Source organism: Pseudonaja textilis, chromosome 8, assembly GCF_049901715.1.
Source record: "Pseudonaja textilis isolate UNSWEBS1 chromosome 8, rPseTex1.2, whole genome shotgun sequence".
In the NCBI taxonomy this organism is placed as follows: domain Eukaryota; kingdom Metazoa; phylum Chordata; class Lepidosauria; order Squamata; family Elapidae; genus Pseudonaja; species Pseudonaja textilis.
Genome location: NC_141997.1, coordinates 24,641,270 through 24,667,606, shown reverse-complemented (window position 1 = coordinate 24,667,606; position 26,337 = coordinate 24,641,270). Strand labels below are relative to the sequence as shown.

Genomic DNA, 26,337 nt, shown 5'->3' with positions numbered 1-26,337 from the left:
ACGTCTACAATGCGACAAGTAACCCACGTATTATGGCACTAAGTCTCATAATTGAAATGAAACTTTGAATAAAAATTCAAAGTAAACAAAGCAATATGCAAAGTCTGCTTTGGGGCCTCCCTCACCCAAATGGAGATGGACAAAATTCTACTCATTTCAATCTTACTGGGTCATGAAAGTGATAGCATTATAGCTTTTGTACTATATTACTCCCCAGCTTCCATATTGTTTTATGTATATATGTTAGACGTAAAAGAGTCATCCTGATTGCAGTATGACAAAGCCAAACAAATATAAATAAAATATATAGTATGATGTTATACTATGCACTCATTGCACGGGTTCAATAATTATCTGTCCATTTATTGATATTGTCCTTTTTTTAAAAAAAAATAAAAAGGTAGTTCTCACTTAATAATGACAATTGGGACCAGAATTTCCATCACTAAGTGGTGCAGTCATAAAGTGAAACATCGCATGACTGTATCATTTGGCAACAGAAGTTCCAGCACTTCTGGTTGTTGTCATTAAATGAATCACCATGGGTTCATTTGTAACTACCTGCAGGCTTCCCCGCTGACTGTGCGTGTAAGAACCTGGGAAAGAAGATTGCAAACGGTGATGTGTGGGACACATTGGGACCATTGACCCGTAACCGTTGACCTGTAAGTGCAATGGTTGTTAAACAAGAACCGTCTCTATTTACCTGTTTTAAATAGAAATTAGAAAAAAGGAAAAGAAAGTGGAATCAATAAATAGATCATCCAAAATCTTTTGAAGTTTAACACCACAAAATGCTTGTTTACAATTTTTAAATATACTGTACATTTAGCTTGGGAATTTTTAATTTATCAACTTTTTTTCTAATTTTCCTAATAACCTTTTCAGATGAGGTACCATGTAGAAAATACAGAAGACAACAAATAAGAAAGAACATTCAAATGGCGTTTGACTAGGCTATACATCCAAAGTGCAAATTGAGTGGAATTAGTGAGCATATATAGTGATTGCAGCTCAATAATTAATTATTTCAATATTGCACTTTGTTTGGAGGCCCTGAAGTAGGACCCTGCATTAGAACTGCATTGCTCTCTTGTTATTCATTATCTTTAGGCTCTTGCAACAACAACTAACACTGGTTAATCCAGTCGAGCAGCAGCAAATGCTGCTTCAGGGGAAGATTGCATCCTGGATATCAGGATGTGCAGAGGAGGCACAAGGTATACACAGGAACATCTCATTTATAGGGAGTCAGCTTATAGAGATGCTTGAGCTGTTTATATATTCCTTTATTTAATATCTTGCTGCTGTGTATTCCTGCATACTTGCTGTGTGTGATGCACTTTTGGGATATTTTATCACTTCACATGCCTTGAAACATTCCATTCTGGATTGTACTGTGGACTTTTGTTCTTTTTGTTTTCTTTTTTCAAGTTTATAGTTGAACATTAAAAGTAGCTCTGCTGAATCAGGCTAAAGCCTAACTCAGTCCAGTATTCCAGTTCTCACAGTGGGTAGTTAGATCGTCTGGGGTGCCTGAAAACAAGTGGAGACATTTCCCTGCCACTTACACACCCCCACCACTGTTTCAGGGGTGGGATTCAAATTTTTTAAAACCGGTTCTGTGGGCGTGGCTTGGTTGGTGGGCGTGGCTTGGTGGTCATGTGGCTGGGTGGGCGTGGCTTGGTGGTCATGTTATTGGGTGGGCATGGCCAACTCAATATCACTCACATAGAGGCACACATCTCCTCGTCTGGCCTTTCATGATTGTGGGGATGCTGCAACAGTCATAAGTGTGAAAAGTGGTCATAAGTCACTTTTTTCAGTGCCATTGTAACTTTGAATGGTCACTCCACACAAGCAAAGTACCAGCAAAGGAGGGAAAAAAACTCCAGAGATGTTCCTGAGACAGGAAGTCTAGTCCTGCCAAGAATGTAATAAGGGTTAAAGGAGGGGCAGTTTCTGTAAGCAACACCAGAATGTTTCCTTCCTGCTTTCCTTACAGGATTAGGCCAGTAATTTCTTCTAACAACTGGTTCTCCGAACTGCTTAGAATGTTAACAACCAGTTCTAGTGAATAGGCGTGAACTGGTAGAATCCCATCCCTGACTGTTTCCCAGCAACTGGTATTTGGAGCCCTCCTGCTGCTCTCAGTCTGGAGGTAAAATGGAGTCTTTGAGGCAGACAGCCCTCAATAGACTACCCTCCATGAATTTATCCAAGGTTAGATGTTTTTAGAACATAGAACATAGAATAACAGAGTTGGAAGGGACCTTGGAGGTCATCTAATCCAATCCCCTGCGCATGCAGGAGCAAATATTTTAGCGGACCTCGCCCGAGCGCGAGACAAACGCTGAAGAAAAAGAAGAAGAAGAAGAAGATGCAGGAGCAAATATTAGCCTCTACCACCAAAGACTGCTGAGGCTTCCCTTGAGCCTCTGGGAGGCTGAAAAAGACTTCAAACAGGCTGAAAATCAGCTGAGAGGCACGCACATGCGCAGTGCAGGTTAGTTTGGGGCTCGCGTGCCATAGGTTCGCCATCACAGCACTATAGTATTGAAATTTAATATAGTAGTAATACACTATGGTATTTATATATTTACAATGGTACATATGTTCTCAGCCTCACTGTGGTCACATTCATATGATAATTAGATGCACATGACTATGTTCCATTCACTGTATGCCTCAGCAACATAAGATGCACAGACATTGCAGGACATCCTTTCTGCTTATACAAATCAATTCCATTTGGCTTTTTGTTTGTTTCTCATTTAGAATTTCTGACTTAAGATTTTTTTCCCCCCCAAATACAACCAATTTGTCTTTATATTCTTACTGGATTATCTTCTGATAGGAATAATAGGACTACAGTAATTCTGGACTTATGAGCACAATTGATCCCAAACTTTCTGTTGCAAAGTCAGACAGTTGTTAAGTGAGTTTTGCCCCATTTTACAATCTTTCCATAGTTGTTAAGTGAATCACTACTTGTTAAGTTAGTAGCCCAGTTGTTACGTAAATCTGGCTTCCTCATTGACTTTGCTTGTTGCAAATGAAGATTCCCAGGACACAGCAACTGTCATAAATATGAAGCTAGGCGCCTGAATTTTGATCACATGACCATGGGGATGCTGCAATCTTTGTAAAAACAGCCATAAGTCACTTTTTCAGTGCCACTGTAATTTTGAATGGTCACTAAACAAACTATTGTAAGTTGTGGGTTACCTGTATAGTAGATACTTGTAGATGAGTTTTGATGCAAAATGGAAAATGCCACCTAAAGACATAAAGTGACACTGCAAAAAAGTAAGGCCTTCTCAAGTCAAATAATACTAGTAAGAGCATTAATTCTTCTCATGGATTCTCATCTCAGACAAATTCATTGACACGGATAAAGAAACATTCAGATGAATTGGTTTGTGTTTCAACTGGAAGCATCCATTATAGTTTCTGTGGCATAGAAATGTTAAACCTGAATACTAAAAAAAACAAACACCAAGGTGTTTTCAGTGCAGAAACTGTCATGGGGGTGAAACAATGTATATAATACATGGTCAACATTTTTAACAGAATAGTTTGGTAAAGAACAATTATCTAGACCGTAAGGTCTCCAACCTTGGCAACATTAAGACCTGTGGACTTCAACTCCCAGAATTCCTCAGCCAGCTTTGCTGGCTGAGGAATTCTGGGAGTTGAAGTCCACAAGTCTTAATGTTGCCAAGGTTGGAGACCCCTGACCTAGAGCATGGGTGTCAAACTCACGGCGTCACATTTCCATCACATGACGTTTCATGACTTTTTTTCCTTTCACAAAGCTGGGTGGGCATGGCCTGTATGTGACACATCCAGCCCACAAGCTGCCAGTTTCACGCCCCTGCCCTAGAGTGATGGTGAGTTCCTTCTTTGCTGGAGTTTGCCAGGAAGAGTGGGGTCTGTTGGAGTTGGTGGCCAAAAAATGTATAACAATAATACAAATCTTTGGGAAGGATTTGATTATAGGTGGATAAAAATGCCAAATCCAGGTTAAACATCTGGCTGTACAATGAGCCATAATACTTTAATTTAGATAGTTGTCCTGAACAGAGGAGTCTGACTTGATGGCCTAAACTGTTTGGTTCTATCATGAGGAGATTTGGTTTAAATCTCAGGTGTGGCATTAAACTGATTTTTTTTAATCTGCAGGGAACCAATTTAAAATAAAACAATGCAGAAAATGAAAAATCACCTAGCAGAGATTTCAGTTGGTTATAATGCCAATGAAATTATTTGACCTATATTGGTACTGATTATATTTTTAACCATATTTCCTTTCTTTGTTGTATTTTATCATTTCATGATATGGTTAAGACTAATCAATAAAGTCTATGTATGTGTATATGTATGTGTTATATGTATGTATGATGACAGTCCTTTATTGAAATACGTAATATGTAACCTTTGTCAACCTTTATATGATCTTTTTTTAAATACTTTAGCTCACTTTTCTGACAATTCAAGGTAGCCAAGGAAAATCTTAAAAGGTAAAAATACAACCATAAATGAAAAATCAAAGCAAGTATAAATACCACACTAAAAACTTGTCCTTATTCTCCTCTATGGTAAATATTCTTCCAATGCTTAGAGGCATTTGCCCATTCATAAAATGGATACCATGGGGACATATAGGCAAATCGTACATATTCATGTCTTCTGGAGCTTCTATTTATCTTTACCCAATACACATTCCTCATCAAACATTGGACTATAGCTGCTCACCATTTTAATTTTTTAAATTTTTTTGGGGGGGCTTAACAGCATTCTTAAAGTATGCTGGAACCTGTGGTTTTTCTTTACAGCATGCCATCTTTCAATTTCGTGTGTTTGTGTGTGTGTGTGTGTGTGTGTGTGTGAATGTATGTGTATACAGAGTAAAATATCCTTGAACCTGGTAAGCATCAAGAGAGGAATCTCAAACCAATGGACACACCCATGTATCAGGATTCCAGTCGCACTTTTTATTTTGAGGATTGCAGTTTGGCAGAGAGCCAACCTAGAACTAAGGAGAAATTTCCTAATAGTAAGAACAATCAACCCTTGATTTCAGAAGTTGTGGGTGCTCCATCACGGGAGGCTTTTAAGAAGAGACCAGACAACTACTTGTCAGAAATAGTATAGAGCAGGGCTCTCAGACTCCCATCGTCATGTGACGTATTGGGACTTTTTTCCCTTCGCTAAACCGGGCATGGGTGTGGCCAGCATGTAACGCATCCAGCCCGCAGGTCAGGAGTTTGACAGCCGAGGTATAGAGCCTCCTATTTGAGCAGGAGGTTGGACTAGAAAACCTACAAACTCCCTTCTAACTGTGATTCTTATTTATTTATTTATTTATTTATTTTATTTTATTTTATTTTATTTTATTTGTCAATTGCTTACAAGATAATAAGTATAAGTAAAAACATAGTTATGAATACATGGATACATATAAGAAAAATAAAAGAAACAATAGGACAGGGATGGTAGGCACATTGGTGCACTTATGTATGCCCCCTACAGACCTCTTAGGAAAAGGATGAGGTCTATAGAAGACAGTCTAAGGTTAAAGTTTTTGTGGTTTGGGGAAGAAGCCATAGAGTCAGGTAGAGTATTACAGACATTGACCACTCTGTTGCTGAAGTCATATTTCCTGCAATCAAGTTTGCTGCGTATTTGAGTGTGTATCTATTGTTTGCTCTTGTGTTGTTATGGTTGAAGCTGAATGTACTTTCCTTTTGTAGGTAGGACATTGCAATGTATGATTTTATATACTATACTTAGAAGGCGGTGTAGTTGTAGGTTTTCTAGGTCTAGATTTCGAGTCTGATGGCATAAGGTATTCTGCAACAAGTAGAGGAGTGGAGAACTCTTCTTGTGAAATATTTCTGGACTTTCTCAACTGTGTTAATATCAGATACATAATGTGGGTTCCAGACTGATGAGCTGTATTCAAGTATTGGTCTAGCAAATGTTTTGTATGCTCTAGTTATTTGTGTAATATTACCAGAGAAAAAACTATGTAAAATTAGGTTAACAACTCTTAATGCCTTTTTTGACTATGTTACAGTGGTTATATGTAGTTATATGTAGTTATATTACAGTGGTTATATGTAGTGGTTGTATGTAGTTATCTGTTATTGACTTCAAGTCACAGAATTCCCCATTCTTAGCAGAATACTCTAATCCATCATTTACTCTTTGATTTTATGAATGGATTGTCCAGAACAGCTTCTGCAGCTGGCATGTTTATTATCAATGACTGTGTAAGCTGAAATGTGCATATTTGAATGGTGCCCGAGTTGAAAATCTTGGAATAGAGACAACACTTTAGAATACCTATGTGCAAAGCAATCGCAGTCAATTTTTATGGCCCCTCGGAATCACTCAGAGAATCGGTTTGGAATATCTCGATAGGCTATGAGTTAGGACAAACTTTACAGCCATTGTAAAGTTTGTCCTGACTCATAGCTCCTTTATATGCAAGGAAATGTCTGGGCATTAAGATGGGACTTATGCTGAGAGATACAAATGTTAAACAGAAGATGGCTCTATGTCTTTACAGATTATCCCTGGTCTGAGAAGTGAAAATAAGCAGTGATTTTCTTTCATCATTAATTCAAGAATTATGTGATAATATATTCTCTGTTCTTCACCTCTATTCCTATAATACAGTAACAAAAATGGATTTCTACTAGTCCTAATCCAGCACTCAACCATTATACCAGACAGTCTCTTTTTAGAGAAAATAATTTTAGCGAGTAAAATTTAAAAAAAAATTCTTGGAATGGAAGTACCCTGGTTTGTATATACTGTACTTTGCAGTTGGGAACTCCAGAATTTGGGATATTAATACCAAGGTGCTAATCAGGTTTTCTTATTTACTAAGCTTTCTCAGTGCAGCCATTCAGAAGAGAGAAAATTGCCTTGTAGAATTGTTAATCTCTGTAGGATTTGAACTCAGGTGGATTGATTGGAGATTTCCTGTAAGGTATTGGTCAAGTCATTCTTGGAGTGCTGCTGTTTTCATTTTGATTGGTCCTTGTCTGTTGATGACTGCTATTTTAATTGAAGTACCTGGTAACCAGTTCAATAAATCTCTTAGTAGCCCATTTGCTTGAGTAGCAGACTTCTAGGATGTCTCAGGGAGTTTTTTGTTTTTGTTTTATACGTCTATTATTTCAGTCTCCCAGTCAAATGTATGATTAGTTTTAACACTATAGTGGCTATTAGATATTTACAATCCTGATTCTTTATTGCAGTTTTGTGCTTCATAATACTTTGATGTGATGTATCCTCTTTGTCCAATATAATACGGTTTGCAACTTTGCATATAATTTTGCTTCCATCTTGGTAGAGTGTGCAGACTTTAGGATTATATAACATCTTCCTATTGCATTTTTTTTCATTATGCACCCTAGAGCCTAAGAAAAACCCAATCACAAGGTATGACTTGTGGGATTATAACATTACACAAAATGCACCATTGAAAACCAAGGAAGTATCACGATCAATTAATTTAACAGGATTGTGTTCTCAGTTATCTATCCATCTGTCTTACAGCAGTATAAAATAATGACGATGAGAGGTAAATTCATATAAAACTTACTAAAATATTCACCTTGAAAATTGCTTAGACAGAATTGTCAAGCCATTAACCACGAACTATGTTTTCAATTAACTTGTTCAAAAACTTTGTGATATCATCTGGAAAACAATTTCAGTGGCTTCAATCAACCCTGCCCTTCTTAATTAGTAAGTCAGGACAATAAATAAACCTATCATTGTAGCAAATTCATAAAAACACCTAGAAGTAACAAATACATTTGTTTGCCTTAGTAGACTACAAAAAACACATCAAGACTGTATTATAACAGCAATAGTTGTCAGTTACCTAATAAACCATATGCTTGCTTTAGTTAGAACAAACATAGAAATATATTTAAATAGATGAAAAATAAATATACCAAGAAAACAGCAGTACAGGATGGTACATAGACTATGTTTTGCAGTTGTTCTTACTCCCTAATATATAGGCTAAGATTAACCCTCTTAAATGTTTAGAAAAGAACACAGGGACAACAGGAAAGGTATTGCTGTAATTAAACACGCTAAAATTTTCTTGCAGGTTTCCCCAATTAACATCGTTATTACAACATAATTAAGAGCATAGGTTCAGAAGTGGGCTACCGTAGGGAACCTTTTCTCTCCCTGATGGAGAAAAACTGGAAGCCAATTATTTATCTGAAAAGAATTATTGAAAACAATGTATTAAGATGCACAAGTCCAAAGGGAAGCAGGCATTATGATAAATGCAAGTATTGTCCAAAGTAAATCTACAAGCAGTTATGAGGTGACACTTTGTCCCGTTTTAGGTCTGCAAAAATCTAGACAGTTACTAAATGGGATCAAAGAGAAGCAGGACACTCTTGGCTGCCATGTCATAATTCACTGAATCTTGGCAGCCATAGCTTCAGGGTTTTTTCTGATAAAGGTTGAGAATAATTCAGCCAAAGTGAAGGGCCTTTTAGTTCCTTTGGTTTTAGCAGAGCAATTAAGAATGCATACAATTGATCCTGATGAAAATCTGTTTAGCCAAAAAATTACTTACCATTTCTGGAGTAAGTTCGAAATTGTGAACAGCACAAAACATATAGTTGTGTAAGATATAGACTATTGAAGCAGGTAAATAATTTATATGATATATGAACGAAGGTGACCTTTTATTACTAGCTACAAGTGTTGATAAGTGTTCATAAAAATTAACAGTGCTTTGTTTGTACATGTGTTATATGCATACACACATGAATAGTTTATCCCACCACATTAACTGTTACTTACATGACATAAAATATATATTTTCACTACAGCTTGTTACCTTCTTTTAAAATGGCATGGGTGTTAAATATTAATTATGCTATCACTGTTTGAAAGGATCAAAGCAAACTGATTTTCTTCAGGGACAGTGTCTATGAATGTTTTGTTTAATTGCTCAGAGTCCCATGAATGTTTTGTTTAATTGCTCAGAGTCATATTCTTTTAAGACAATTGCCTTGGTCGCCTGCTTGGTGAATTTTATTTCTGCTAAGGGAATTTGGTTGTTATACTCTTGACTTTCAGATGACACTTGGTTCCTGTATTTGGCGTTGCATTTTTTAATGTATTCATGTTATAGACATGCTTGTTAATAATTGGGTCCATGGTGCTCCAAAGTTACTTTGTTCTCTCTTTGCTCCATAATTAACTCCTGAGATCTGGTCACAATGTGCATTAAAAAATTCCACGTATGCTGCAGTAATTTTCTCAATTTCTGCAAATTTCTGCAAAGTGCAACTCCACATCAAGCCCATTTGATATTATTGGTCTTATCACATTCATTATTAGCTAGGATGATATATGAAATGACAAAGCTATAACACATACAAAAATATTAGATTCATAGAAGACATCAAACACAATGTCAGCACTTTCCCACCATAGTAAAATAATAAATCTTCAGTCCAGATTTTATTGTGCCATTCTATAAAATAAATTTATATTGTATTTTGTATAACAAGATTTTCATCATTTGTTTTGAAATTAACATGGAAATCCTGCATAAGTTCTACAACATAATTTACAACTATATAAGTTCATAATTTTACTACATAAAGTTCATAATTTACAATTGCACAAGTTCTACAATATAATATAATTTAATTTAATGTTTTTGGTTATGATGACTTTGCATTAAACATTTTGTTTTTATATATTCACAATATTGCTTCTACATTTTTTTTAGTGTGACAGTTTCATAACTTGTTTTTAAAAGCAAAAAAAAAAAAAAATCAAACATTGGCAAGATTTCAGGGTCTGTATAGTTTGCTCCAAAGTCCCAAGTCATTTTTCCATTTTATTAAAAGATATAAAATTCAAATTAGAAGGATCACTAATATTTAGCCAGGAGAGGCAGTTTAGTTTTGTTGCAGCAAAGTTAGATTCTGCTGAAATATAACAGGGTTAAAAATAAACTACCTCTTCTAGTTCATGCCACAAGTCACCTACGGGTTGTTCTTGTTTAACAACCAACTCATTTAGTGACTATTTGCAGTTATAATGATGTTGAAAAAGTAACTTTGTGGTTGGTGCTCGCATTTATGACCTTTGCAGGTCTATAAAGTAAAGTAAAGCTGAAGTAAGATCATAAAAATAGTCACAGTTTCACTTGGCAATCACTTTGCTATTGAGCAAGTTTCCCGTCCAAATTGTGGTTTACCTGTCATCTTACATTTAATTTCCAAAAATAAACACACAGATGCCTGCAGAAAACTTATCAGGATAGCAAAGTGGCAATAATATTTTTTCCAGGGATAAAGAATTCAGAGAATCTGCTTCGGTAGAGAAGAGACTCCATTTAGCAATTTTGGCCAAAGGTGGTTAATAATTTGTAAAGTTTCTTCTTTTTTTCCAGATTTTTGAAATCTTCAGAAATAGGTCTTTCTTTCCCACTCCCATAAATACCACTCAGACATTTTTATTCCACATTTCTTAATTTCCAAGAATTTAAAAAAAAACAGTAGTTTGTGGGATCATGAAAATTGGCAATTTTATCACATAAAGTTGGATTGTGGATAGAAAAATGAGTCTAGAACATGGGTGTCAAACTTGTGGCCACAGGTCATCACATGATATATTGCAATTCTTTTCCCCTTTGCTAAACCAGGGTTGGGTGTGGCCAGTGTGTGATGCATCCGGCCTGCAGGCCGCAAGTTTGGACTCCCATTTGTCAGAAATGGTGTAGGGTCCCCCGCTTGGGCAGAGGGTTGGACTAGATGACCTACAAGGTCCCTTCCAACTCTGATTATCTATAAACTGTAATTACCTGTAATCTGAGTTTGACACCCCTGGTGTAGAAACTTTCAGACAGGAAGTTACTGATAACAGAGATTTTGAAGGGATATGGTATACTGTGAGGGATGAATGTTTTTATCAAATAATGGAAAATGACTGGGTATAAGCGTGTGCTTCTGCTTTTTTCGTAATGTAGAAGTTACCCCTGAGTATTTCAGGAGAAATATAAAAGTAAATTGGATGCATTGAAGCAGTAAGATTAGGAAGAGAATGGGGTACAACAAGGAGAGGTAGGATCAAGAATGAAGAGGTGCTGAATGAGTGTGGAATAGAGTTATCAATACAAAAGAAGTATGTTGAGGTGATTTGGTCATATAGACAAAAAATACAATGATCAAATTCTAAAATAAATATATGAAGGGGAAATGAATGGGTCAGAAGGAAGGAGAAGAATGAGAAAGCAATGGTTGGATGGAGATAATGACAACTTGAAGAAGAGAGGTGAAGAGCGAGAAGTGTTTTTAATGAACTTTGGAACCTTCTATTGTTTTTATTGTTGATTCTGTTCCTTTTAATAGAGGGGGCATAACAATGTTTTATTTTGGCTAAGTATATAATGTAACAGAAAGGTGTTAGAAAGCTGAGATAGTAGAATGGGTCCTGCCATCTTATAAAGGTTCCTGTCATCTAAATGAAAGTGAGGATAAATTTGTCCATACATGACAAACATCACCATTCTCTCTTACAGATAAAACAAGCACTTTTAGGCTATGCATTTTCTCCACAGTCTGAAATGGTAATTGCCATGTTTCACTTCATTCTGCTTCATGGCTTTAATGCTACATTAAAGATTTCCCATGAATCTTTGGCTATATTTACTCTTGGTTACCATGATGCTATTTCAATGTTTCAATGATTTTAATGGCAAAGTCAATCACTGGACAATCATCTCCATGTAGTTTCAACACCTTGAAGAGAAGAGACGGCAGAAACTGGACAGGCTTTCATCGGTGGAATATGGATTTGAAGTTATTTCAGTTGTCAAGCTTAATTGTATCAATTGCCCGAATAATCAGCGGCTTAAAAGACAATGGTGTGGTTTCTTCACTGTAACTTTCTGCTTTGTATTTTTCTAACGCAGCTTTGTTCTCATCCATTGCTTCAGCCCCAACTTCTATAGATTCTGCATAGTTCAGCCCAGATAAGCAATTTGCTCCTGGTATTTGGTATTTGCTAGAGGAATGCTGTGTATGCTTCTGTTTGGGTGAGTGGGTTTTGTTTGGTGTGCCTACTTTAGGGTCTTCAGTATGTTCACAGCTTTTTTCCTTGGAAATAGTTTTATCGCGACTCAACGTTGGACTTCTGTATTTGTCAGAGTTCTTCAAGGAAGCCTTTTTTCCATGAGCATTCTGCTCATGTGTTTCTGGATTGGAGGGCAGACATGATTTCTCCAATTGTTGGGGTTTATACATTCCAACTCCTACGTCAGATTTCGATTTGATACAACCTTTGGAGGTTTGTATCTGCTGCAGTTCTTTCCCTCCTGCCACAGGATCATCCTGCTGTTTATTCAGTGATGTCGCATCGGATGAGAGTAGCTGATATTTCTTGGAATTTTGCTCATGCCTTTTCCCCTTAGCAGTCAAGTGAGGCTTTCTAGAGTCATTGAAGGATGGCTTCTGTGTAATTGCAGCTGCTGTAGTTTTGGGGTCTGCTTTTAATTCTTCTGGCTTCAATGTTTCGGTTTTCTTAGAGGGATTCAGAATGGTGTCATCTGTTGTACTCTTCTTTTGGCTTTTTGAGCACTTGTGTTCAAAGGGTAACTGGTTTAGGTTTGAATTACTACTATTTTCTGTCGTTTTTTCTAGATTACTTCCAGGCTTCATTTTGTTACCAGGTGGTGATATTTTTTTATTCTGAAGATTGTCCTGAGCATTACTTCCCCGTGTATTATCATCTTTCATTGACTTCTTGAATAAAGGGAGCTGAGCTGTTCTAGTGCTTTTATTTTGTGTTGTAACACCTTCTTCTTTTACTGTTTGCCTTGGTGGTATTTGGCATTCTGAATGTTTGACCACAGTAGGCATAGGACTGTTGTCCTGTACTCTGATGCCTTCCTGCTTTGCTGGTTCCCTTGGTGGTATTTGGTATTTTGAGTGTTTGACTCTCAGAGGTACAGTAGTGTCCTCTTGTGCTGTGACATCTTCATGGTTCAGTGGTTCCTTTTGTGGCATTGGATATTTTGAAGTGGGCAGTATGGAGAGTGCTATTCCTATGTTACTAGGTTTAGATTTAGGTGGAGTTGACTGCTGTGTCTGAGAAACATTTGTTTCTGTTATACCACCATCATCCTTTGTAAACTCATTTTTTCTTAATTTCTGGGGAGTTTTGGAAATATGTGCCATTTTTGGTGCAGGATTTTTATCTTCTATCTTACACTTCTCTTCTTTCCTTTTGTTGACTGATAAAGAATTCAGATGCTGTGCTGTTTCAGGTAAATCCTTGTTCTCTGCATCTTTGGTTCCTAGATACATTACTTCATTTTGGGAAGGGAAATAGTTCTTCTCAGACTTTTCCTCTGACATCATTTTCATCTTTTGTTGCTTTCTAATGTCATTTCCCAAAGATGTTGGTTGCGGTTCTTCATTGGGCTTGAGATCTGCAAGAGTATTTTCGGGCCTCCTAAGCTTCCTTTTTGAAGACAGTTGTTGCTTCCCACTCTGATGACCAGTATCTTTGTCTTCTGCAATGTATTTTTCATGATGATTTAAATCATTGCTCAAATTGTGCATGATTTTGTCATCTGGCTTGGGTGTGTTCTGGGGCTTTAGAGAGCCACTAGGAGAAGGGCTGTGGCATTTCTTAGGATGTGAACAAGAGGTAATATCGTTTTCATTTTTGGGTAATGAGGATGAGGCTGGCATTGAAAGGTTCCCCATTTTGCATAAAGGACTGTTGTCTTCAGCAACATTGAGTGCTGCCTTTGCGGAATCTTCTAAAGAAGATAAATGACATTTTTCAGAATCAGCCCCAGGACTATCCATTACATTGTGGCTTTCATGGCTAAGCAGTTCTTTTACGAGGCTTTGAGAGCTATGCCAGTCACTTAGGCTCACCCTTTCCTTATTAGCATTGTTTTCTGAACATGTATTTTCATTGATGGAGCTGGGTTTGGCTTTGCTATTTTCTATTGCTACAATAGATTTGGATTTCTTGATAGTATTGGGCAAGGAAGAATAATGCTTTCCAAATGCATTGTAAAGATCATTTCCTTTTACAGTATTATCTCTGTCCTTTGAAGTGAGGGCTTGATCTGAGTTATTTGAAAAGTTTGGCTTACTGTTATCCTGGTAATTTTGTTGGCTTGTGGGCTGCAGGAGCAAATTTTTTCTTTCTAGCTGGCAGTCAGGCAAGCTTTGAGCTCCTTGTTGTGCTTTACTGTCATCGTTTGTCATACATTTTGGAAATAGTTTTTCTTTATCAGACAGTTTTTCTCCGTCCTGAATTCCATCAGAAAACCTGCTTCCAACATCTTCTTTCTTTTTCCAACCGAGAGTCATTTTGTCTGCAGCTGCAGGTTCAACACTTGATTGTTGGTTTTTGATTAACGGCTCGGTGTTACATGATGCCTGAGTTACAGGAGAATGAAACAGTAGAGTATTTTGCAACACTTTCTGCTTAGAGAAACATTTTTGGCTGGCAAAGGGAGGAGGATCTTTTACAGATGCTGTTAATTCTATTTCTGTCTCTTTTGACCTACACAAGCCTTCTGGCATGGCAGAAATTTCACCTTCTTTAGTTTCCTGGTGGCTGAATGCACTGACTTCTTTAGTAGGGTAGGTGATAGTGGGGCAAAGAGTAGAAGAGTTTTCATTCTTAGTAGTTTGTGTTGCACCTTTGTTTGCAGAGCTCGAGAACATGCTATCTTTAGGTGATGAGGGTTTCTGGTTTTGGTCTAAGGGTAAAGTAAGCCTACGGCCAACAAGGAATATCTCTTCCATTGAAAGTGGAATGTTGCCTGTGCTAGGAACGGGGTTTGAAGGCGTTTCAGCCATATCTATTTTGTCTGCAGCCATCCCAGGCATTTCATTAACTTTCCTTTGACTTTTCTGTTCTTTGTGTTCCGATATCTCATTTTCACCAGATTGAATGCTATTTTCTGAATCCTTTATTTTTCCCTCTGGGGCATTATTGTCAGAAAGCTGAATGGTACATTTGGTATTTGTTGTCCAACTGGAAGGATGATTAATTTCAACAGCAACATGAAATTTAGGTATAGGGACAGTTGTACAAACCAAAAGTTGTGGCTTATTGCTGTTGATATTTGTTGCTACTCTCAAATGATCCTTTAGTATTTTAGCTTCTGCTTTGCAAATTGCTTTTTGCTGCAGAGGCTTTATGTCCTTTTTTGTCTTTTCTCTTTTCCCCCTTGCGTGTGGGGCAGCTATTCTCACATCAGTAGCTGAACAAACATTACTGGTTTGCTCAAACTTTTCTTTCATTTTGGAGAAGACTGAGTTTTTATTGATTATTTTGGGTAGGTTCTTTTTCAGATCTGGCTGCTTTTCCTTAGCTTCTTTTTCCTCAGCAGCTATAAATTTCTTCAGAACACTTTTTACAGTATTTTTCCCACATAAGCTGATCCATTTGGTTTTGTCATGACTTATTGTCTTTGGATTTTCTTCACCAGTTAATGAATTTCTGTCAAACTTGCTTATGATGGAGTTTAGTCCATTTTTAGGGGGGGAATACTTTTCTTTAATAATCAGCTTGCCCACCTCTCTTGGCTTCTTTCGGAAGGGTTCACGATGGCTGTTCATGAACCTTGATTGCAGAAGCTGAAATTTTGTAGGGCGAATGGCATTGTTTGTGCTTTGGCGTTCAGGCTTTGAGCACTTTTTTTCCCCTAAGCTTTCGAACCACTTGTCTTTTTTGTTTTCAGCTGTAAGACTGTTAGATACGAGGTCTGTGAGGTAAACCAAAAGGCTGCTAAGAACAGCAAAAGCACCTAATTTGCTTGACATCTTACTGAGTTTCTTCTTCAGAGCCATGGGATCAATCTGCACCTTATCGCTGCTCACCTTCGTATCTTTGCTTTTGCTGCATAGAAGAAAATGAATGCTTTGGGAAGAAGAATCATAAATATGCATTGTACATTACATCATATACTAAAACCTCTCTTAAAGCTGCAAACATTGTACATCTAATGTATACATTTATATAAAATATATGACCTTAGTCAAGACTATCATCAGCCTGTGATTATGGGTACCTGTCTATGACTGGCCATTGTCAACTATTATATTATCTGATATAACCAATAATATGTCTCATTAACTTTGAAAATGATTGCATACCTGTTTACTTCAGCCAACAGCTAAATGAAGGATATCACAAAAATATTATTAAGTAGAATTGAATATTGTACATTTTTAAGGAACTAAAAATACAATGCTGGCAAGTTTGCTCAATTTTTGTAAAAACCGGTTTCCGCGGTGTTCCATGTTCCACAAAGTATAACATATAGAAGGTTACAGTTTCGATAAATTTAGGTCCAAAGCCCAACTAAATTAAGACACGATTTCTAATTTGTGGAAAATGTACTCTTAAAATCTCTTTTCTGAAGGCATTACTTCCACTTAGAAACTGAACTTTGTGCTTGTGGTGGGGAAAAAAATGCAACTTTGATTTGGGGTTTTGCTGATTAGATAGGTTTGTTATTATAGAAACGGCCAGTATATAGCATCATGCAAAAGTAAAAAATTGAGACTATTACCTAATTCTATTACACTAAAACAAAGTCAATGCTTTTTACCTTTCCTTTTTACCCAACACTTTTTCCTCTTCCCTCCTCTACTTTCCCATTATTTTCATTTTTCTTTGGAATTTATATTTTGATTTTTTATTGTACATTTGATAAACTAAAAATTTAAAAACATTACCCCTATAAAATTACAGCGGCAAAGATAAAAGCTTTCTGTATGCAAAGATATTTAGGATAAGATAAACTGGCCTCTGTATCATTTCAGTCATTAACATGGTTATAAGAACACTTTTGTTTGAAGAATTAGAATACTGGCAGCTGCGGATTTAGGAAGCGCTTTAACCTGAGAGGATCTGTTACTATATAAAATAGTGAACTCAGTGTGAAAGCCACAGAGTGACATCAGTGACAGTAGACTATTGCTTGGATGTGGGTGGGTGGGAAAACATACCAGTGGTTTCAGCTTTCTAGTACCATCAAAATCTTAGTTGGTTAATTCATCAAATAGTAAAATAGTACGTGAATGAGATTCAACTAACAGAACAAAACAGGATTACGTTTTTATACCTCTTCATATATAAGCAGAAGCAAGACAACAATTGTTTTGGGATGAAATCCTGATAAGGTCAAGGACAAAGGAAACAATTTATTCCAATATCACAGGATTTCATCCTTAATACCACATAACAAGAACATGGCCAGCCCATGTAACACATGTCTGATTCCAAGAAGCAATATGAGCTGGTGCTTATATTAATTTTGCCATCCAAATTATTGTAAATCCAGGGAACTATTTATTCCTTGCTCAGTAATAGTCACACAATGACAAAAATACTTCTAGCATTTATGTCCTGCAAACAGAAGGACTGGGGCCAGATTTGGGAGAGGAAGGCACAAATTGTTTTTAACAACGTTTGCTGTAATCTCAGTTTGTCATAATCTGAAATTTAGATGGCTTCTAAAAAAAATTCACAACTTTATTCTGATGGCTATGCTTCCTCCCCCTTAAATATTCTTTCTCTTTCTGAAAATTAAAATGGCAGAATTGAGTACGCAATGTTTCACTTATGGACAATGCTGAACATAGCAACATTAGACTGAAACAATATTCTCATCATCACAGGCTCACTCTGTATAAACCTTCATCCTATTCAACAAAGACAACAGAGAAGAAGAAAAAATAAGTTTGTCCATTGACCATTACTGAATGACATAAGCAATTCAAAGCCAGTATTTGGTCAAATTATTATATCTTCCTGAAAGGTAAGTTTTCCTCCTATTCCTCACCTCCACCTCCACCCCCACCCCCACATATACAACATTACATCTGTGGCAACACTTTTTATTATTAAAAGCAAGTTGTGCTGGGTCCTCTCCATGATAAATACCTGACCGAGGAAGGTATTGCTTTGAGGATTGTGACTCACATTTACTGAGCCTGATCCAGAGCCCTGCCTGTCCCTGGGTTGACTTTCCATTATGGGAGCATGAGTTAAGATGATCAAACATTTCAGATGCTTTTAAACTTTGCTGCTTTTAACACATGGGAACCTGTCATGACAAAAACTGCCATCATTTCAATTGCACCCAGGACTGTGAAACATTTACAGTATGTACATATCCCATCTTGACTATTCCACTAACTAACCAAAATGTTATTTTCTGATACAGAAGGTCATTCTAAAAAATTTGTAGCTGATGCTGGTTTCGCAACTGGACTTATTCAGACAGTCTAAATATCCAGAGCCAAATCCATACAGTACACTTCTTTATTATCTCTGTAAAGTGGGAAACCATTTTGTGGTATTATGGGCACAGCAAAAACTCTGCATTAATGTTAATTATGTTGCTAATGCTTAAGGGCATAAAAAGCAGTTTAGTTTTATGAACCTGTTACGCAAGATAATTGCATTTTTAATTAATATTATATATTATCTTGGACAGTTGTGTTTTGTCAGGTGATCTATATCAAGCAGGAAATTAATAATAAATATTATTTCAAATCCCAGGATAGGAATTTTTGGCAATAGGAATTATCCCACATAGGAAATTTTTGGCAATAGTTTTTCCTCTGAAGCAACCTCCTGGAACTCATGACTAGGAAGTGGGTTAAGCAGGCAGCATGGTGGCTTGTTCCTACAACATATTTATCTCTTGTGTTAAAAGTATGGGATTCTTCCAAAACGTAGGAAATGCAGTATATAGTAACCAACTGTAAGAACTATGCTTCATGATGATAAAAAACAACATATGATGCAATCCATGGAACCGCTATAATTTTTTTAATGTACAAATACAGTGTTATTCTAATAGAACGACATATTCAATTATTCACTCTAACTCCTTTAATAAAGAAGCAAGAGACTTCCAACAGGAACTTTAGAAGGATGTAGGACAAGGATAGGCAATCTCCTTTTTTCCAGATATTGTATATTTCAATGTTTCTCAACCTTGACGACTTTAAGCTGTGTGGACTTCAACTCCTACAATTCCCCAGCCAGCAAGGGAGTCAAGGTTGAGAAACACTGGATTATATTTCGATACCCTTCAGTCATCCAGCACCATCAGTAGGAAAGGGGTTGTGAGAACTAAACACTTAACATTGTACAAAACACTTTGTAGGTACACATTTCCCTGATTCAGAGGTTGATTCACAAATATTTTCACCTTACAGTGGAGGGGTCAAAGAATCATGAAACAGTATAATTAAGCTAAAACTCAAGTGTTTGTTACTTTTAATGATATAGTAAATTAATATAATCTTTTACCTAGCCAGTGCTAAATTAGTACTTGGTCAAAATGTAAGGGTATAGTTTTATTTCAATGACTACTTCCTTTAGATGAGCAGTTGTCAACTACTAAGAATAGCCTGTAGATGCTATATGCCTGGATATGTGTTCTTTGAAAAGTGTAGGAAAGTATACAATGGGGCGGAAATTAGGAATGGCTGTTTTAGGGCAGTGCATTAGTTATTTTAGTTAGTCAGTAAAGGACTATGTAAACCAGTCCTAAGTTAATTGATGAAAGAGCAGCAGGGTCCATGGAATAGAAGAAGTCCAAATCTGCAGGATGGGAATGAGATCGTGATTAAAAATCCCACCCTTTTCTACATATGACATTGATGCATGTATCAAAGTGTTTGGGGTTCAGTCATGCAGATTTTGACACAGATGCCAAGAGAAAAACCAGGCCTCATTGGTATTTCTCCCTAACTCCCTTGCCTCCTTGACTTTTATCATCTTTCACCATAGTATGAACAGGAAGGAAGATATTTAAAGGGAAAGGAAAAAAAGAGTGAATAGAATTGGGAAAAGATGGAAAAAAGGAATGGGTGTCTTTCCTTACTAGCCTCCTGCCCATTGATTCATAATTGTTGGAGTAGAATTGATCATTCCTCCTTTACTCACACTTAGTCGTACTTAAGTCCTATGGAAATAAGTGAAAATGAAGTAAGCTTTTCATCTTAATTTTAGTGAGACCAAGGTGCTCTCTTGTAATCCTGCATGTATCTACTTGGATGTAAATCATAGTAATTTCAATTTATTCCCAGGCAAATATGCATGGACCTGAATCCTGATTGAATGGAAGGAATAGAAACTGAGGAAATGTCTGCCAACAAATAAATCACTTTAACTTTGACCTCTAGTGACAACTGCAAGCAAAAATCCCAGTGACAACATACAGGAACATGCAATAAGCACAGTGCAAAAATAAAGAACAATGCTTATGAAGAGGCATAACATTCATTTATTTACAAGAGTTTTAGCCACCCAAATAATTACAAATTTTGTCTTTTAAAAAAACAGCATTGAAAAATCTGAAAGGAACCATCGTAGTTTTGAATTTATTTGAATGATTTGGGTAATAATTTTCTGCCTTTTCTTGGATTGCTTCCTGGTGTTAGCTCTCCCTCTTTAAAGGAATGGTGCTACAAGTCTGACAAAAAAAGTCACGTTAAAAGAAAGTGTCTGGAGTGTGGATTAAGAATTTCAGGGAAAATGAGTGCATAAAAAAGTAGCTATGCTCTTTTATAAGGGTGATTAAAGCACTATCCAGTGTGTTGGTAGCATTAGATTTTTATATGCAATGATAGCATAAGTGAAAAAGAGCACACAGACGACAAGGTGACATTATTAACAAGGTGAAGCAGAAATTCGTGTCCTATAAAGATTTTTTAAGGGGAGTTACTTTTTAAAATGGATGCCAAAACTCTACCTTTGGAGAAACAAAATGGATAGTTTTTAAAGGTATTATTCTAAAACGTTGACTGCCAACAGTGCTTATTTAAAGGCAACAATCCTAATATCCTGGGAGAAGATGAGCACATCGTTATGACTGAATAGTATAATCTTAAACAAAAGGAGGCATCTGATCTAGTGGTGGGATTCAATTTTTTTTACTACCGGTTCTGTGGGCGTGGCAAGGGAAGGATACTGTAAAATCTCCAGTCAGAGGTGGTATTTGCTGGTTCTCCAGACTACTCAAAATTTCTGCTACCGGTTCTCCAGAACTGGTCAGAACCTGCTGAATACCACCTCTGATTCTGGTCTTTTCTTTTTTCTCTCCTGCAAATTTGTTTTCATAAGTGATTGCCAGTTTATTATAAAATAAAAAATAAATAAAAGTATCTTTACTTTTCCTCTGAAGATCGTTGGAAAATAGTTTCCCCCAAGTATTCAAACCTCTCCCTTTGCTCAAGTTCCTGGTATAAGCCTTTAGGAACCTTGTTGAGGCCATAGAGTAGCCCATACAAGCAGCCAGCAATTGATCCCGTAGCGGCACTCTCACCTAGAAATCAAAAGCACAAATGAGCAGTTAGCTCCATTCAGGAATTTTAACCATGGAGTGAAAGATAAGCTATTATCAAACAATGATCAAGATTGTATTTCTGACAGGTTTCTAGGCCTTTTTGAGAACCGAATCTCTAAAATTTCCCCAGCATCTCCATCCTCAATTTTCATCAGCATGAACTGTGAAAAAAAATCCAAACCTAGCCATCCCAGAAGTAAGATGACAACATTGTGCCCCACCTCTGTAATGTTACAAGTGGATCAATGTACTTATTAACCATCTTTGAAATTGAATTATTTATAAATCCCACCCAAAATTAGAATTCTTTCTTTCTCCTCATGTTCTCTATGCAGTTGATTGAACCAGCGGACAGTCTGTGTTACTACCACAAGCTATTTCTCATGAATATCGGTTGACATTTCAACTGATAATGGTTTGATCGTTACTGTACCAAAACACCATGATAAGGAAAAGCATTATATCACCGTAAGTTATTAGGTAGGAGGTGGCCTAAGACACATGTATACTTGTGAACTTTAATAGAAGGGACTGCCAAAGGACTGTCACTGCTATCCCCTTTATCTATAGTTATCCTGCTCTCTGTAATGGAAAGTGAGTCCTGTAGTGAAAATGTGGGAATTGACAATGGTTGAGCAATTAGAACTTTCAATAACAAACTGGCCAAGAGTTATGCGACTTGTAGACCAATGCATCTCAAAAACTTTTGGTTGACGAAAGCTGTTGTGAACATGTTGCTTTTTAATTTCTATAAGGATTGCATTACATAAAAAATACAAAAAGCAGTAATTTACTCACCTCCATGGAACATTGCCCGGTTACAAAGCTCTGTCCAGTCACCACCACATCCTAAGAGAGCATCATACGCAATCATAGGAGCATCATGACCTCTCCTTCCACCACGACCTTCAGAACTCCATCTCCGGTAAGTCTAAATGGATAACTAACAACTTTGACTGTGTGAATTTGACAAAATGCACACCAGAACGTACATATACAAGTCTCTCTGTTTGCATGTTTTAAAAACAAGGAAACATACAGTTGATGCTTTCAAGTTCCTTGATTTATTGGTTTTTAATGCTTTGAGTAACATCTACCCATTGGTCACTGGTTCGCTATATATCAACAATCAACTTTTTTGTCACTTGTTATTGTTTCTATTACTATTTCTCTTACACATGATCAACTTAAACTTTATTCTGTAAAATATTGTTTATTGAGACACAACCTCTATCATTTGGTTTTGTAATTACAGCATAGGATCCCTTTTTAGTAAGAAAAGTATCAGTTCATATCTATTCCTCCTCTTCCCAGACACAGAAAGTTTGAACAGCTGTTTCTTGAAAAACGTACCTTTTCCCTTTCCTCAGCATCATAATTGTCAGGAAATTGGGGTTTATTCTGGTTTTCTTCATTGATCTCTCTCTCTTCCAAATAAAATTGCCATTTTGCTTCAAAGTAAAACCAGTGTTCCTGATATTCTGAATGGAAAATAAATATGTAATTATAGCACATTTAATCTTGAAAAATTATTCCAGTCAAGCATAGTCAAAAAAGGCTATTATAATACTGTTTGTCATTAATAATAACCAATATACTGCACAGTAGAGAATAGGTTTGGAAGATTTTTATTTCCATAAAGACAAAGAATTAGTTTCATTTTTGGGCCATTTTTAAGGGCTTTCCTTAATGCAATATGCTATAGTAACATACGATAGTCAACAAAGATAACTAAAGGCCAATCAACTTTTAATACACAATCTGAACCCTGTAATATTTTTTGTTAATATAATTGAGTATCATGTTTAAGCTGAATACTTGAATATTGTTGTATCAATCTATGTGAAAGATAGAGTAATTCAACTTTGACATTTTTCCCCTCAAGAAATATTTTTTAAGGAGACAAAGGGGCACACTCAAAATGATTCTTGAAATGTGCCCTACTATTCTGTCTTAAATGTACTTCCTGACACTATGATATTTGTGTTGGAAAGAACAGTTCTAAACACATTTTATGGTAGAGCTCTTTCCGTGTAGGAAATTGCCTTTGATTTCAGGGGGAAAAGTAATTTGTGAAGTAGCTGCAGTGTAAGCAATCTAAATAGTATTTATTTTCTTTGTTATATTTAGTTTAAAGCTATCATGTACAGCCATTCAGAGCTATTGAATAGGAAAGAAAGAAAGAAAGAAACTTTTATCATTGTTTAGCCAGCCAAATGTCTTGAAAAACAGGGTTCAGTTGTGTTTCAAGCAGGGATCTATTTTTTTCAAGCTCTCTCCTTGCTTTCTAAAATAGCACCACTTTCCACAATGACGGGGTTACAAGCACCTGCTTCGAAAGGCTTGCGTGTTTTACTTAGAGATGACATTGCCCTGAGCAATGCCAGCGTCCTCCTGTGAGAGACAAACCTATAAGTGTTAATCCTGCACCTGCTCTACTCTTAAGAAACAACAACAACAGTTTGGATAAAAGTGGAACAACTTCCATTAAAAAAAAATGGAGGGGCTGTTAAAAGCACATTGCTCATGCAACTGTTTCACTGATCTAATGTTATTTTTAAATTAGTATTTCATTACATTTTTCACCCAACTCCAGATAACAGATAATCAGAGTTGGAAGGGACCTTGTAGGTCATCTAGTCCAACCCCCCGCCCAAGCGGGAGACCCTACACCTTACAATACCATTTAAATTTAAATTCAAACAGAAGATGGCAAGTGAAATTAATTACTTGGAAAGAGTAGCAATAGCAATTAGATTTATATACCACTTCATAGTGGTTTACAGACTCTTTCTAAGCAGTGTACAGAGTCAACATATTGCACCCAACAATCTGGTTCCTCACCAATGGTGGGATTCAAAGATTTTTACCACCGGTTTGGTGGGCATGGCTTGGTGGGGCATTTGTGCAGCCGCAGAGGCATTCCGACTCACTTCCTGAAAGCCTGCACTCTCCCTGTGGCTTCAGCAGCTGCCGCGCAGCACTGTGCTATGCCGTGCCATGCAAAGCAGCTGCGCTTCAAAAGCAGGGAATAAAAGTGAATATGGGAGCCGCAGCGGGTAGGTGGGCCGAACAGCAGAGGGGCAGAGACAACTGATTTGGGCTCCGCTGCTCATCAGTTCTGCAGAGCCATTGGCTGCAGAACTGGGCTGAATCAGTAGAATAGCACCACTGTTCCTCACTTTACTGACCTCAGAAGGATGAAAGGCTGAGTCAACCTTAAGCTGGTGAAGATCAAACCCCTGGCAGTCGGCAGAATTAGCCTGCAATACTGATTCTAACCATCTGTAACTAAACAAAGTCACTGGGAATTTTGAAAAAGTGATGTTATTTTTACGTTTTATACATTTGAAATGACCCATTCATCTTTTTTACCTGCCATGTGCCTGATGGTCTTTTTGCAATATTCTTCTGCCATTGGGACAACTTTCATCATCTCTCTTCCCCATTGGACCAGTGGCTTTCCTTGGATTGCATACGAAGCAAACAGAGCTGCACAGAGGGATCCCAGGAAGCCTGAAATTAGCACGTAAAGATGAATGTGTGTATGGTAAAACAAAAAAAGAATGTAATACTGACAACATTTTTTCAAAAGAATGAGTTTATGGACAGAATCATATCTATGTGTGTATAAGAAAATAAAAGTTTTATTTTGCTCCCACGAGGAATCATTTTGTGAGACTAAATTAGCTATTTACTTTAAAGTCAATTAAAATGACATCTGCTCAGATATACAACATAGTACATATACCCCTTTGAAAAATTAAAGAAACAATCATGAGATAATTTATTTGAATCCAAATAATGCTTCGTTTACTTGGCATTTAGGAGTTGTTGCTTTAAAGTAGTTCTTGGCTTACAACAACAGTTCATTTAGTAACCTTCAAAGTTACAATGGCACTGAAAAAAGTGACTTACAACTGTTACAGCATCCCCATGATCCCATGATCAAAATTCAGGTGCTTGGCAATTGATTCATACTTAAGACGGTTGTAATGTCCTGGGGGTCACATGATCTCCTTTCTCAACCATCTGACAAGCAAAGTCAATGGGGAAGTCAGATTCACTTAACAATCACACTTGGCCAATACAGAATTCTAGTCTAGTCTAGTCTAGTCTATTATTATTCTAGTCTATTCTATTATTATTCTAGTCTATTCTATTATTATTCTATTCCATTCCATTCCATTCTATTCTATTCTATGCTCAACAATGTTACTAAATTAACAACTGCAGTAATTCACTTAACAACTGTGGCAAGAGGATGGTAAAATGGGGCAAAATTCACTTAACAAATGTTTCACTTAGCAACAGAAATGTCGGGCTCAATTGTAAGTCAAAAACTACCGGTATAAAGCACAAGAACATTTTAAAATCCACTTTGAAATGTAACCTCCATTTTTTTTCATACAGATATTTCTTCTAACCAGCAACCCAATAACAGTTCTTTAAAGAACAAAATAAAAGATTATGATATATCTAACAGTGTTTATTTTGACCATTTGGAGCTATTTAGAATTTTAAAATACTTTATAAACAACCCCAAACGGCCAAAATATAATACTAATGGTAGCATAATAAGTACATATGCTGTAAGGCTTAATTCACTGAACTTCAAACTCTATATTCCCTTAAACTTCTTTTTTTTTAATTAACTGTTCCCCTTTTAAAGTTGTTCATAATGTTTTTTTGTACCACTGCCAGCACATAATCATAACTATGGAACATCTCAGAAAATAGTGATGACCTGCTACTTATATCTGCCTTTAGGAGGTAGCTGGCTGGCATGTTTTCATGGTAACATTCCAGGATGGTGACTTATTTTATTTCTATATGTAGTTCTGACCTCAATGATTATGACAGGAGAATGGGATGCAGAAGTTCAAAACAAACCCTTGATGATTCTCAACACAACTTAAAAG

General features: G+C 36.7%; 2 protein-coding genes and 1 long non-coding RNA gene across 3 annotated transcripts in view; 1 reads left to right on the top strand and 2 right to left on the bottom strand.

Moving 5' to 3' along the window:
• Positions 1 to 3,804: 3,804 nt before the first annotated feature.
• LOC148125149 (uncharacterized) lies at positions 3,805 to 21,233 on the top strand. The gene is made up of 3 exons (XR_015744578.1): positions 3,805 to 3,893; positions 17,730 to 17,869; positions 20,157 to 21,233. It is a non-coding gene; the product is annotated as an uncharacterized LOC148125149 (long non-coding RNA).
• On the bottom strand, positions 11,877 to 15,931 carry LOC148125150 (uncharacterized). The gene is made up of 2 exons (XM_087938549.1): positions 13,163 to 15,931; positions 11,877 to 12,739 (listed from the first exon to the last, which is right to left on the bottom strand). The coding sequence occupies exons 1-2, from the start codon at positions 15,891 to 15,893 to the stop codon at positions 11,877 to 11,879; spliced, it is 3,594 nt and encodes a 1,197-aa protein (XP_087794675.1). The 5' UTR covers positions 15,894 to 15,931.
• ADPRHL1 (ADP-ribosylhydrolase like 1) overlaps positions 20,334 to 26,337 on the bottom strand; it is an 18,764-nt gene continuing 12,760 nt past the window's right edge. Inside the window, exons 4-7 of the mRNA XM_026707374.2 lie at positions 24,791 to 24,931; positions 22,769 to 22,896; positions 22,214 to 22,346; positions 20,334 to 21,394 (exon numbers count right to left, since the gene is read on the bottom strand). Coding sequence (XP_026563159.1) covers positions 21,237 to 21,394; positions 22,214 to 22,346; positions 22,769 to 22,896; positions 24,791 to 24,931 — 560 coding nt within the window. The 3' untranslated portion in view covers positions 20,334 to 21,236. The remainder of the gene's footprint in view (positions 21,395 to 22,213; positions 22,347 to 22,768; positions 22,897 to 24,790; positions 24,932 to 26,337) is intronic.